We start from the raw sequence: 12,319 nt of genomic DNA on the forward strand, positions 1-12,319 counted from the left end.
CAGAAAAGACATGGGAGTTACTTAACAAAAATTCAACCCAAACAAGCCCAGCTGGGGGATTACAAACGCAGTGGTAGGAGCCGAGCGAGCGCGGCAGCTCGGGAAAGGCAGGCGTGTTCCCCCCCCCCACCTCCCCGAGTCTCTTTAGTCGTAAAAGGAAACAAAAAGGGATCTTGTGCGGAGGCAGCATACAGGGGGAGCTGCCGGCTGGCTGCCAGCAGTGGGAGGAAGGGCCTCGGCACCACGGCCCCTCGTGCTGTTGCCTCGGCAGAGTGGGTCCAGGGGCTCGTGGGGAGCCTGTTGGGGGCTCGCAAGCCGGGGGGGGGGGGCAGCATCTCTTCCATGGATGCTGTTCCCCAGCTGCCTTTGTTTCCTCCCAGGAGGGAAGCTGAGGGGTCTGTTTGCTCTCCAGGTCAAGTGTCTCACCTAAGCCCTCCCTGCCTTGTGCCCCCCTGGAGGAAACATTAGAGGAAAGGGAGAAAATCCTAAAGATTTATTTTTTATTTCCCCCTCCCATCGTCTTTGCCGCTCCTTCTTGTGGGCATTCCTGAAAGTTAATCAGGGTGAAAATTGCAGTCGGTCATGTCTGGAAGCCACCAGAGGCTGATCCTGGAGCGCTGCAGGCTAGAGCACATGGGTATGAGACAGACTCCCTACGTGTGGGCTGGTTGTTGCCAGGAGAAGAGCATTCTCCTGCATCTCACCGCCCTTGGGTGTTCAATCCTTTCCCACTTTGGTTTTTTGGCCTCTGGTAACCGGTGGAGAAAGCCGGAGTGGTGTGGGCTGGGCTGCCCAGCATCCTGCGCGTGTTTTAGCACAAAGAGCCCCGGGGGCTTGTGCGGTTTCCTCGCTCCCTTTTTTATGCAGGCGAGCTGTTCTGTTTGAATAGCTTTCTCTAGGTGTGTTTGCATCTCTGAAAGTGAACTTTCAGGTTTGTCTCTTCATAGGGTTGGCTTCCTCCCAGCCCTTAGATGCGGATTGTAGAGGTCTCAGTACCTAATGGAGCTGAATTATTCATGTCTGGTGCTGTGTGTGTGCAGAATTCCCAAGTAGAAAGCTGTCTCCTTGTAGGATCTGCGCTCCAGTACTGCTCTTAAAATGCTTTGTTGGCAGGTCTCCAGGCCAACAAGTGAGCACATGCTTTTCATGTTGTGTGGGGATCAATCCCGCGATGGCAGGAGGTAAGGGGAAGGACACGTTTACAGCTGGATCAATCTCCTTGGTCTGTTTTCTGAGATGCGGTGATTTGTGGCAGTGTTACTCCCTCCTGGCAGGAGAGTGATGAGGATCTGGATAGCACCCGGTGCTTCTCCAGCTTGGGCAAACCAGGCAGTGGTAAAGGGACCTCCTTCCCTGGACTGTGGTAGCCAGGGGTCCTGTCCACCCAGAAGAGTGATGATGTGGCAGGTTGGGGGTCCCTAGGGGTCTTGCTTGGTAGAGGAACCTGAAATGCTCCTCCAGCTGCAGAGCATGTGAGAGTGGCTCTTTGGAGAAGAGAGATGGGGAACTGGAACAGAAGTTCCAGGGAGTGGGCGTTTGAACTGTGGGAAATGCTTCAGAGCCACGTGTGATGGATGATGTGCAGGGGATTCCCCATGGATCACGTACTGGGGTCTCAGCCTTCAGCCCCCTTTCCTGCCCCCTTCTGCTTCCCATGGGGACATGTCTGGAGCTGCCTGCCCTGCTCTGGGCACGACGTGACTTTCCTCTGCTCTTGCAAATCCAGCATCTTCCTCTCCGTCCTGTTTGCGGTTCCCTTCCCTCTGCATTAGCAGAGCTCAGGCTCCCTCAACTCCTTCTCCATAGGGTGAATTTTTTTTCTCCTCTTGTTTTCTAGTGCTTTGATTGTTCCTGCCTCTTTAATTGCCTGGGACCCGGTGGACTTCTGGACTCCTTCTTCCTTTTGTTGTGGCAGGAATTGGCAAACGCTGCTGTTTGCATAGTTTCAGACCAAAGTCCTGCTCATCTGCTCTCCTTATTTCATATATATATAAATAATATTTGTGTATGTGTGTATGCTCACACTTAAACCAGTGAGGTGCCTTCCCCTGGTGGGAGCTGAGAGCAGGCCATGCTGATGTTGTGTGGAGCAGGTCATGCTGTGCCTGTTGCGATACAGCCCTGCAGTTTGTCCACTGCCTTCCTGCAACTGCAAGGCCAGATCCTGGTCCCTCTGTCCCTCTGATCAGAGCTGGCCATGGCCTTTGTGTGCCCTGGCCTTGGGTGGGAAGCTTTTCGAGTTGGAGCTTGAGCCTTGTCCTCTCCTGATAGCTCATGTGTTAGTCTTGTGCAGCCACCCCATGTCCCCAAACCCTGTCTGGTGAGGTTGTGGCTGGATGCTGTGCCTCAGTTTTGGGCTGAGAAGGGACTGTTAAGCTAAAAATCTGGTTCATCCACCTTCTTACTGTCTTTGCCCATCTGGACAAAGAAATCGCTGCAAATCCATGGCACAAAGGGACCTGGTTGAGATGCAGAGATGAGATGGTTGCTGCCCATCACTGGCCCTGCCAGTGGCTGGGAGAGGGGCTCTGGAGAGGCAGATCAGAGGGATTGGGCTGTGCCCCTCAGCTTGGGGCTGGGGAGCCACTGCTGGAGCAGGAAGAGGGGGAGACAGGGGGGGCCTTGGGAAGCTGTTAGTGACTCCCGTGCACAAAGTGATCTCCTGATTCGGCATTTTCTCTGCCACTGAATCGAGAGGTCATTGCTTTTTATTTCCAGCTTGCATGCTAGCCCCTGGCTCCTGGGGTTAAAAATCTCTGTAATGACCTGTCAGAGTGTGGATTATTAGCTGTACGGAGCCGGGGATGTTGTGGGGAGCAGATGGAAAATGGTCTGGCTGTGGCAGCCTGTCTGATGAAAGAATCCCTGGCATTTTTACAGTGTTTGCATCTCTGGAAAAGCACCATGAAGCTGCTTTCCAGGCTCCTGCCTGCTGGAGTTTGAAGAAATTTGTGTGTGTGTGTGTGGTGTGTTTTTCCTTTTTCTTCGCCCCCTTCTCATGTCTCTTTAAATCACCTGTTTTTGAAATGTTGCTTGTAAATAGTATCAGGAGCCGGCAGGCCCAGAGCTTGGCTGGGAAGGGAAGGACAGTTCTGCTGGAGAGGAGCTTTGTCCAAATGGGTGGTCAAGGATTTCTTAAGAGATCTGGAGAGCGAGTGGCTGGGACTGGGTAGCTGGCTGGGTGGCTGCTGGGAAGAAGCTGTTTCATGTGTTAATTATGTCTCCTCAGTGTAATTGCCAGGAGCTAATCTCAGCGAGCAACTCTGGCACTTCTTCTGGTGGTGCGTGGGTGTCTTTTTTGTTTTCCTCCCCACCCCCTCCCCTCCCGATGCTGCCTCTGGGGATGGGGCAGTGTACAAAGCATCTGAGACCAGGGAGGGCAAGGGGCTGGGAAGCCAGAAGGAGAAATTTTGGGTTAGCTGGGGTTGGCCACAGCAAGGGCAGGTATGGCTGCTCCCTCTTTTCCCAGTTAAGACCAGCTACCAGCTACTCATCTCTGCCTTGGATTCCCATCCTTCAGAGCGTGTTACAGGGCTTGTGCTGGAGGTGGTGGTGGTTTGATGTCTAAAAGCTGTATGTGGGATGGAAATCCGGTGCTTCCTGCTTTGGCCTTTGCCAACTGCTCCAGTGTCTCCCGAGTGTCACAGACACTCTGAAGGTTGGAATTTATTCCTCACTAAGGCACTTGACTTCGCTGGCGAGTGGCTCTCTTCCCTCGCAGAGAGGAGCCCTCCCCCCAGGTGGCATCGGCAGGAGAGGAATCAATCCTCCCTCCCAGGGGCAGCGCTCGATAATTCAGAGGGAAACGGCGAGCGGGGAAACGTGTGAGTAATGTCTTGTTGGAGCTGAGAGCTGTGACCTGCCAGAGCTGGTATTGATTGAGGGACTGGTGCCAGATGGCTGCTGCTGCTGCAGGGACGGCTGGGGAGCAGCCCCTGGCCTGGGGGTTGTGGTGGCAGGAGGATGCTGCCCTGTGCTGTGCAATGGGGGATTTGGGAGGTTGGGGCATTTCACCCTACCCAGGACCTCTCCTGCCTGCAGATCTTCCTGCTCGGGGCTCTTCTTGTGTAACCCTGTTCTCTTTGCTCTCCTTTTCAGCAGCAATGCCGTCACCTGGGCACACCCAAACCGCTGGAAGCCCCCTGAGAACGTAGGTGACCCCGAGGGCGTGGAGGCAGGGAAGAGCCTTGAACCGTGAGGGGCCGTTAACTCTAAGATGTCCTTGAGCAGCGGAGCTTCCGGAGGGAAAGGAATTGATGCGAACCCGGTTGAGACGTACGACAGCGGGGATGAATGGGACATTGGTGTAGGGAATCTCATCATTGACCTGGACGCTGATTTGGAGAAGGATCAGCAGAAATTGGAAATGTCGGGCTCCAAAGAGGTGGGGCTTCCGGCACCCAATGCGGTGGCAACCTTACCGGATAACATTAAGTTTGTGAGCCCGGTGCCGGGCCCGCAGGGCAAGGAAGGCAAATCCAAGTCAAAAAGGAGCAAGAGTAGCAAGGACAGTGGCAAGCCAACCCCGGGGACCTCCTTGTTCACTCCCAGTGAGGGAGCTGGTGGCAAGAAGGAGGCTCAAGGACGCTCTGGGGATGGCGCGAATTCGGGTGGCTTGGTGCCCACCGTCACCCCCAAGGGCTCGGAGAAGTCGGCCAAGGCGTCTCGCAGCGTGGCTGGCTCCAAGAAGGAGAAGGAGGGAGGCTCATCCAAAAGCAAGAAGGAAAGGAGTGAGGGTGCAGGGGCTGTGGCAGAGAAGGAGCCCAGCGTGCTGCAGCCCCTGGCCCTGGCAGTGAGGGTGGGACAGTTTGATGGGGGCCAGGCGACAGAGCCTGCTGCTACCGAGCAGCTTGGGAGTATAGCTATTGACACGGGAGCTGCACTCAATCCCTTGGGAGTTAAGTCGGAGATGGAGGATGGGGAAAGTGAGTGCCGGCAGCTGAAGAAGGTGAAGTCGGAGAAGGTAAGAGAAGGGCAGGGCTGTGGCAGGAAGCAGTGGTGCCACTCAGCTGCGGTGGTTGCGCCTGCACTGGGCTGTTCTGCTGGGGGTGACGAGGGTTTGGGAGCCTATGGCTGGACGGGTGTCTTGTGTGGTAAGGGGGCAGTGCTGGTGCATGGCTGGTGCCTCCTGGTGCTGGTATGCAGGTGGTTGTGCTGGGGTGTGGAGGTGGCAATGGGAGGGCACTGGTCCAGCTGTGCCTGGCTTCTGGGAACTGTGCATCAGCAAATCACCCGTAGTCACTGTGTGTCAGAGTACCATCCTGCTGTACTCTTGGAGTTTTGTTGTCTTTGACACTGACTGTGCAAAGGGATTACAAGCCTCTCCATCTCCTATGGCTCTGCAGAAGGAACCTGGGCTGGTGCTGAAGGTGATGTCCTGGTCCATGCCCACTCCAGCTCCCAACAGCACAGGGCAGTGTATATTGGCCTCTGTGCTCTGCTTCCCTGTGGCTTCACAGGCTTGTGTGTCAAAGCTCCTGCGGCTCCCCAGAGTAATTTATTTCTCTTTGGTTGCATCATTTGCAGAGAAGGAGACCTTGACATGCTGGTAAATGTGGAATCTGCATGGGCAGGCACAAGGTGCAGGGCTGACAGGAGCTACTGTCTTGTTCCTTGGTATACTGTTGGTACGTGGGCTTTAGCCCACTTGTGGTGACAATCAGCCTCAGGCTGTGAGGCTTCTGCTGTGGGTGATGTTTTACGTGTTGCTTCTTTGCTGACATGCAGCACCAATGCTGAGCTGGTAAAGCTGTTGTGGTCACCAGGTATACAAAAAGTCCTGCTGGGGTGACTGCTGTCTGTCCATCCAAGCAGTGCTTGGCTCCAGGTTTCTGAATACACCCATGGGAGCTTGTTTCTCAATAATGGCAGCAGATGTGATTTCTGAGGGCCAGTGGGGGAAAGCTTTGAATTCATGGAGTTGTTGGTGCTGGGTAGCTGCTCACACAATATCACCTGTCTCTGCCTGTGCATTGGCTGTGCATGGGTTGAGTATCACAAGTGTGTTTGGAGTGTCTCTTGCCATCAGTGTGTGGGGACAGTGGCTGGGGGGGATGGGGGTGTGTCACTCTGCTTTTGGCTGGCAACTTTCTGAGAGTATTTCTGCTTTAATGCTGGGTGCTGGGAAGGGATGGGTGGAGAGCTCTCACTGAATTTAGGAGAGTTGCTGAGCCCAGCGAGATGTTGGGGAGATGTTTTTTTTTTGCCATCCACAAAAAGACACGGAGCAGAACATGAAAACACAGAGAGAAGGCTGGTGGGGATGGTCAGTCATGGGGTGGCTCTGGGAAAGGAGCTACTAAGTAGGTCAAGTGCTTCCTCTGCTCAGGAACCAGCCTGGGACAGGCAACTGAAGGCTGAAAATTGTGGTGTAGTGTGAATATGTGGTTTTCCTGTCCTTTCTGGCAGCAGAACCAGAATGAATGAAACTGGGCAGAGGAGCAGATGCCCTTTTGCATGATGGACTTGAATGCTGCTTCAAAAAGCTGTGGATAGTCAAAGTTTGCCAATGTTGTGGGGCACCTGCGTAGATTTGTGGAGGAGGAGCCTGTCAGAGGATTGTACAGGGCAGCATCTTTGGCTTGGGAAAGGCTTGAAGAGGGCCTTTAGAAGGCCTTTGTGGCTTTGGGAAGTATCTTAATGTACTAGGCTGTTATGTTCCTTCATAGTCATCTGTTGCTGGCTGCTGCCTTAGCCAGCACAGGGGCTGGCTGGAACTTTGGTCATACCCTGCACCACTTTTCCTGTTTTTCTACTTTTGTTTCTTTGACTGCAGCTGCAGAAAGCCTTTGCAGGTCGAAATGCCAAAGTGAGGTGAGGATTATGAAGGTGGAGACCAAATTTCATAGACTGTGGCAGGCTTGAAGAGTGGGTCCACGTGAACTTCTTGAAGTTGAATGTGGCCAAGTGCGTAGTTCTGCACCTAGGTCGAGGCAATCCCTGGTGTCATCAGTACAGGCTTGGGAAATGAAGGGTCTGGGAGCAGCCTTGCTATGAAGACAGGCTGAGAGAGTTGAGGTGGTTCATTCCAGAGAACAGAAGGCTCTGTGGGAGAACTTATCACAGCTTTTCAATAAAGGAAGGAGGCTTTTGAGAGAGGTGGTGAGAGACTCTTTACCAGGGCCTGCAGTGACTGGATAAAGGGCTTGAAACTGCAAGAGGGCAGGCTTAGATGTGCTCTAAGGAAGAAAGGTTTTATGATGAGGATGATTGGACACTGGAACGGGTTGTTTGGAGGTGTTGTGGATACCCTGTTGCTGAAGTGTTGCATGCCAGGTTGCATGGGGTATTGAGCATGTGGAAGATGTCCCTGCTCATGACAGGGAGTTGGACTAGATCCCTAGGTTGGAAGGTCCTTTCCAACCCACACCATTCTTCTGTCTCTGTACAGATACCATGTGAGGGCTGTTCTGCCATTTTACGTTTACCAGCTTTAGGTACAATCACATCGATGGTGGCTCAGCCCTATTTTAAGAAGTGATTTAAGGTCTGGATCTGCAGGCAAATGTGTTGTGTTTGCACTCAGGAGGAAGCATTGTCTGTGTTTCATCAGCCTCCTGGGGCAGCTGGATGGCTTCCTTTGAGTCGGGAAAGGCGTGGGTGAGAAGAAAGGTGTCTGTTGCGAGGGGTGGGAAAGCAGTTTTATTTCTCAAGGAAGAGCCTGAGGATGGGCTGATGGCTGGGACAGAGTGGAGGATGGAGGGGATGAGATGGAGGTAAGCAGTGTTGAGCCCTTCCTTTTTCCTGAAAGCTGTAGAGTTGCCCCAAAACCAGCATGTGGAGTCCAAAGGACAAGCTGAGAGTGGAGGTATGTGCTGGCTGGGGGAGGGCAGCTCCTCCGGGAGTGCATTGGAGGGACAAAGGCGACAGGTTCCAGCAGGCCTGGGGACAAACCCTGCCTGGGAAGTGAGAAACTTGCTCAGACTGAAACAGGAACAGCCACAACGTGACTCAGCCCAACCTTTGGTCTCCAGCAGCTTGTCCTTTGCTTAATCCTGTGCTGCTCCCACTTCCGCTTCAGGCTGAGAGGCTGTTTTCCATCTCAGGGTGAAGAAAGAGAGGCAATCTCTCCCTCCGCTTGCTTCAGCTTTTGGTAGGTGACCTCCCCATACATACATGCAGGCTGAGCAGCCAGGCTCCACCCAGGAGGTTTTGTTGGATCTTCTTGGCTGGATTAAAGAGCACTTCATAGCCAGTATTTCTCCCTTGACGAGATGCTTCAGTGCCACAGCCATCTCACTGTTTGCCTCTCCTGCTTTTGTGCTGTTCAGGTATCTCACGCTAGGGTTTTGTAGCCCTCCACTCCTTGCTGAGAGTAGGAAAGAGCTTTGCTTAGCTTCTTTCAGATACTTTTTCATGTCTGCAAGTGCTTGGCTGGTACAGTGTCCACAAGTGAGGTGTTCCTTGCTCCTGTGTCTGACACCACATCCTCCCTTATGAGGAGGGACGGAGGGTGTTGGGGCTGTATAGTCTAGGGAAATGGAGGCTGAGGGGAGACATTATCACTCTGTACGAATACTTGAAAGGAGGTTGTACTGAGAGTGGGGTTGGTCTCTTTTCACTGGTGACAGATGACAGGACAAGGGGAAATGACTTCAAGTTTTGTCAAGGGAGATTCAGGTTGCACATCAGGAGAAACTTTCTTACAGAAAAGGTTGTTAAGCACTGGAACATGCTCCCCAGGGAGGTGGTTGAGTCTCCATCCCTGAATGTGTTTAAAAATCGCCTGGATGTGGTGCCTGGGGACATGGTTTAGTGGTGGGTCATCGGGAATAGGGTAATAGGGTTAGAACAAGGCTGGACTCAATGATCTTGAAGGTCTTTTCCAGCCTGAGCAATTCTATGACTCTGCAATCACAGCATGGAGTTTCTGGAGTTGCCCATAGGCAAAACATGTGGGACATGTTTGTTGGTGGCTTCTCTGGTCGCTGCTTCCTGGGGTGAAGCCTCAGGAACCAAAAATCCCAAGTGCCCTTTTTCCAGGTGCAGATCTTGGCTGTATCCAGCTTCCTGTTGCTGTGTGCCCTGGCTTGTTATATACCCTCCTCAGAGCTGATGCTGCTGGGACACAAGTGATAGCTGCACCAGGGCCTGTCATAGCATCACAGGCTGGTTTCTGTTGGAAAGGACTGCGAAGCTTGTCTGGTTCCAGTGCCTCCCACCAGCCCAGGTTGCTCCAAGCCCCATCCAACCTGGCCTTTAACACTTCCAGGACTGGGGCAGCCACAGCTTCCCTGGGCAGCCTGGGACAGGGGCTCAGCACTCTCTCACCAAAGAATTTCTTCCTAATGTCTAACCTGAATCTCCCCTTTTTCGGCTTGAAGCTATATTCCTTTGTCCTACCACACTATGCACTTGCAAAAAGTCCCTCTCCTGATGCAACCTGTTGGAAATAAACCCTCTGAGACCTGGGCTCTGTGGGGTGGGACCAACACCAAGTTGGGCTGTGGTTCAGTGCTTGGGCAGCTTCTTGCACCGTTCCCTGCTGCTGGAGTCCCCAGCAGGTGGGTGGGGGGCATGGAGGGGGGGTTTATTTCTACTTGTAGCAATGAGAGAAGTGAGCCTGTGCTGAGACACCCATACCTGGGATGTGTGGGCCAGCACTTGGGTGTCGGCCACGGGTCATTAGGGATGGCTGGAGCTGAGCTGGGTTTGGGTTTGGTTCGGGAGGGATCGGTTGCACCCAGCAGCAGCCGTGCTGAGCAAAATGGACGTGCATGGAGCAGCAGTGCCGGCCGGGCTTGGGAAGGTGTGGGTATCACCTCCTGCCCCGCTGGCTGCCTGGGGGAGGCGGAGCTTGCCCCAGTGGCCGGTCTGGCGAGTGCTGACTTGCCCCCTCTTGCCCCCCGGCTGGCTGCCATTGTGCTGGGCGGGCCGGCCTGGCCAGGGGATGTTGAGCTTTAAACAAAAGAGCCTCCCAGCTCTTGGCTGCTGCTCGGGCTTTGTTTTGATTGAGAGGTTGTTCAGCAGGAGGAGGGCGGGTTTTTTTTTTTGTTGGTTTTTTTTTTTCTGACGAGCGTCCAGATGCGACGCTGCTGCAAACAAGGGAAAGGCAAACAGAAGCCGCAGGAGACTCAGCTCTTCTGAAAAGCCTCTCCGGGTCACATGTGCTGCGGTTTTGGGCAGTGAGGAGGGTGGATTCAGTCGTGTTCCTCTGTAGAAGGAGAGCCACTGGTGCATTTTTTTGACCTGAATTTCCACTCACCACACATCCCTTAGCACAGTGTGGTTATGCTGTGTGCCGTGCTGTGAGCCGAGATTCCCTGCTGCCAGGTGGCCCGGTGGCAAAGGGAGTTGTAGGGTGGGGACACCACAGTGGGAGGCCCCCAAAGCTGGTATGAAAATACATTGGTTCTGTGGGAGTATAGTGTGGCGTGGAGGTGGTGCTCAGGCAGTGGCTGAGGGGTCAGATGATGATGGAGGAAGTGGGGTGCTCAGAGCAACCTCGCTTAGCAACCCATGGCAAGGGTTTGGAATCTAGATGATCTTTAAGCTCCCTTCCAACCCAACCCATTTTATGATTCTATGATTTGGTGTCATCTAGGCAGACCTTCTTCCCCTAAACCCTTACAGGTATGCCTGCATGGTGACTTGAGCACTGTTGTGATCACCCTAGCCTGACTGGGACATGGAATGACCCTCCAGGTGCTGAGTGTTCTCAACCCATTAGTTCCTTACTTGGATTCAAAGCATGGTTGTAATTTTTAACCATTTTTGGTGAAAGGGATGAGGCTTGGTGGTGGATGGAGCAACTAGGATTAGGCTGAAGAGGTGCTCAGGTGACTTGCAGCTTGACGAGGAGATAAGTGATTGGTCCAGAAGGCAGTGTCTCTGCTAGGTCTAAGCCCAAATGGGAGATGTTTCTGTATGTTGGATATTGCGTTTGTTTCCAGCTTTGTATCTCAGAGGGTGAGTGAGCGGTGCTTTGTGTAGAGCCTGGGGAGAGCAGCACAGCTGATCCACATTGCTCAGAGCTTCCAGCTCAACTCTGTGCATCCTCTTAGGACTTGAACTCACTCTCCACTGGTGGCTCATTGTCTCGTACTGCTGTACAATACAGTTCAAGTGTGGTTTGATCGCTGAGCTCCCTGAGGAACAGCATGGGAGCAGGCAGCCACCATGCTAAGGGCTCAGGCCCTCTGTGTATTGAGAGCCTTCTGTGCCTGCAAACAATCCCACAACACACCAGAACAGCATTTCCCACCTCAGGCAGCAAGTCTTTTGGCACAAGGTTTCTGCTCTGACCCAAGATGCCCATCAAGGAAATGGTCTCAAGTTGCGCTAGGGAGGTTTAGATTAGGTATTGGAAGAAACTTCTTCACCAAAAGGGTAATTAAAGCACTGACACAGGCTGCCCAGGGAGGTAGCTGAATCACCACCTCTAGAGGTGTTAAAAAGACCTGTATATGTGGTACTGAGGGACATGGTTTAAGCACTCAGTAGAGTTAGGTTATGGTTGGTCTTGGTAATCTTGAAGATCTTTTCCAACCAGAACAATTCTGGAATTCTGGGATGAGGATGAAGCGGGGTCCCCTGTGTTCAAGACTGGTTTGGGAATACTTGACATGGGGTAGGGCCTGTATGGGGCATCCCAGCCTTGTGCTTCGAAGATGTGTGTGTGATTTGACTCTTATATGATGGGTAACACCTGGGGTGTGTGTTTCCTTCTCTTGGGGCCAGAGTTTTGGTGGCAAAAGTCCCCATGAAGGTGTTTTGGTAAAAACAATTTTTTCTTTACACCTCCTCCAAGGCTTCTCCATCATCAGAGCTGGCATTCACCCTGTGCTTTGTTTTCCCCTGGGAGTTTTAGGGCATGCGGGGAAGCTCAGGGCTTGGAGCAGTGACCTCCTTGTACCAAAACCCCTGAGCATCCCAGTGCCAGCTCCCACCCCTCGCCCCGCAGGGCAGCTCAGGGAGGTGGCAGAGGAGGTGGAGGCAGCTGCTGGCTCTTGCTTGCTCCTTGCTCTGGGCTTTCCTGTCTCAAGCCATTCTGGAATCGGCTGCCTCCAGAGCTGCTGACAAGGCTGTGTGGGGAGGCCTTGGGAATTACACCGCTCATTTCCTTATCGTCCCTGGACCTGCTGCCTGGAGCCTTCTGCTGTAGGAACAAGGCAAGAGGGAGGCACGCAGCCAACATGTGTCGAGAGCTACAAAGGAGAAAATTGGCCTTGTTCACTTAAAACCATGGGGTTAGTCTTTGAGTTTTGGCTCCTGCTGAGAGGTTATTTATATGTGGGCTTTTTTCTTTCTTTTTATTTATTTATTTTTTATTATTATAACTGCTAGATGTAGCAGGCTGGGAATTTCAGCTGATCCTACC

The 12,319-nt window shown here is 53.0% G+C and overlaps 1 protein-coding gene across 10 annotated transcripts in view; it reads left to right on the forward strand.

Moving 5' to 3' along the window:
- The window catches only part of ZNF609 (zinc finger protein 609), a 71,533-nt gene that overhangs the window by 10,241 nt on the left and 48,973 nt on the right, over positions 1-12,319 (forward strand). For 5 of the 10 annotated variants that reach the window (XM_071754500.1, XM_071754498.1, XM_071754493.1 and 2 more), the window contains exon 2: positions 4,099-4,963. In XM_071754500.1, coding sequence (XP_071610601.1) covers positions 4,217-4,963 — 747 coding nt within the window. In that variant the 5' untranslated portion in view covers positions 4,099-4,216. Of the gene's footprint in view, positions 1-3,721; positions 3,825-4,098; positions 4,964-5,550; positions 5,581-12,319 lie in introns of those variants that run through there. The other 5 variants (XM_071754501.1, XM_071754499.1, XM_071754494.1 and 2 more) reach the window with 3 other exon arrangements.

The sequence above is a fragment of the Heliangelus exortis genome, chromosome 11 (assembly GCF_036169615.1).
Source record: "Heliangelus exortis chromosome 11, bHelExo1.hap1, whole genome shotgun sequence".
NCBI classification, from domain to species: domain Eukaryota; kingdom Metazoa; phylum Chordata; class Aves; order Apodiformes; family Trochilidae; genus Heliangelus; species Heliangelus exortis.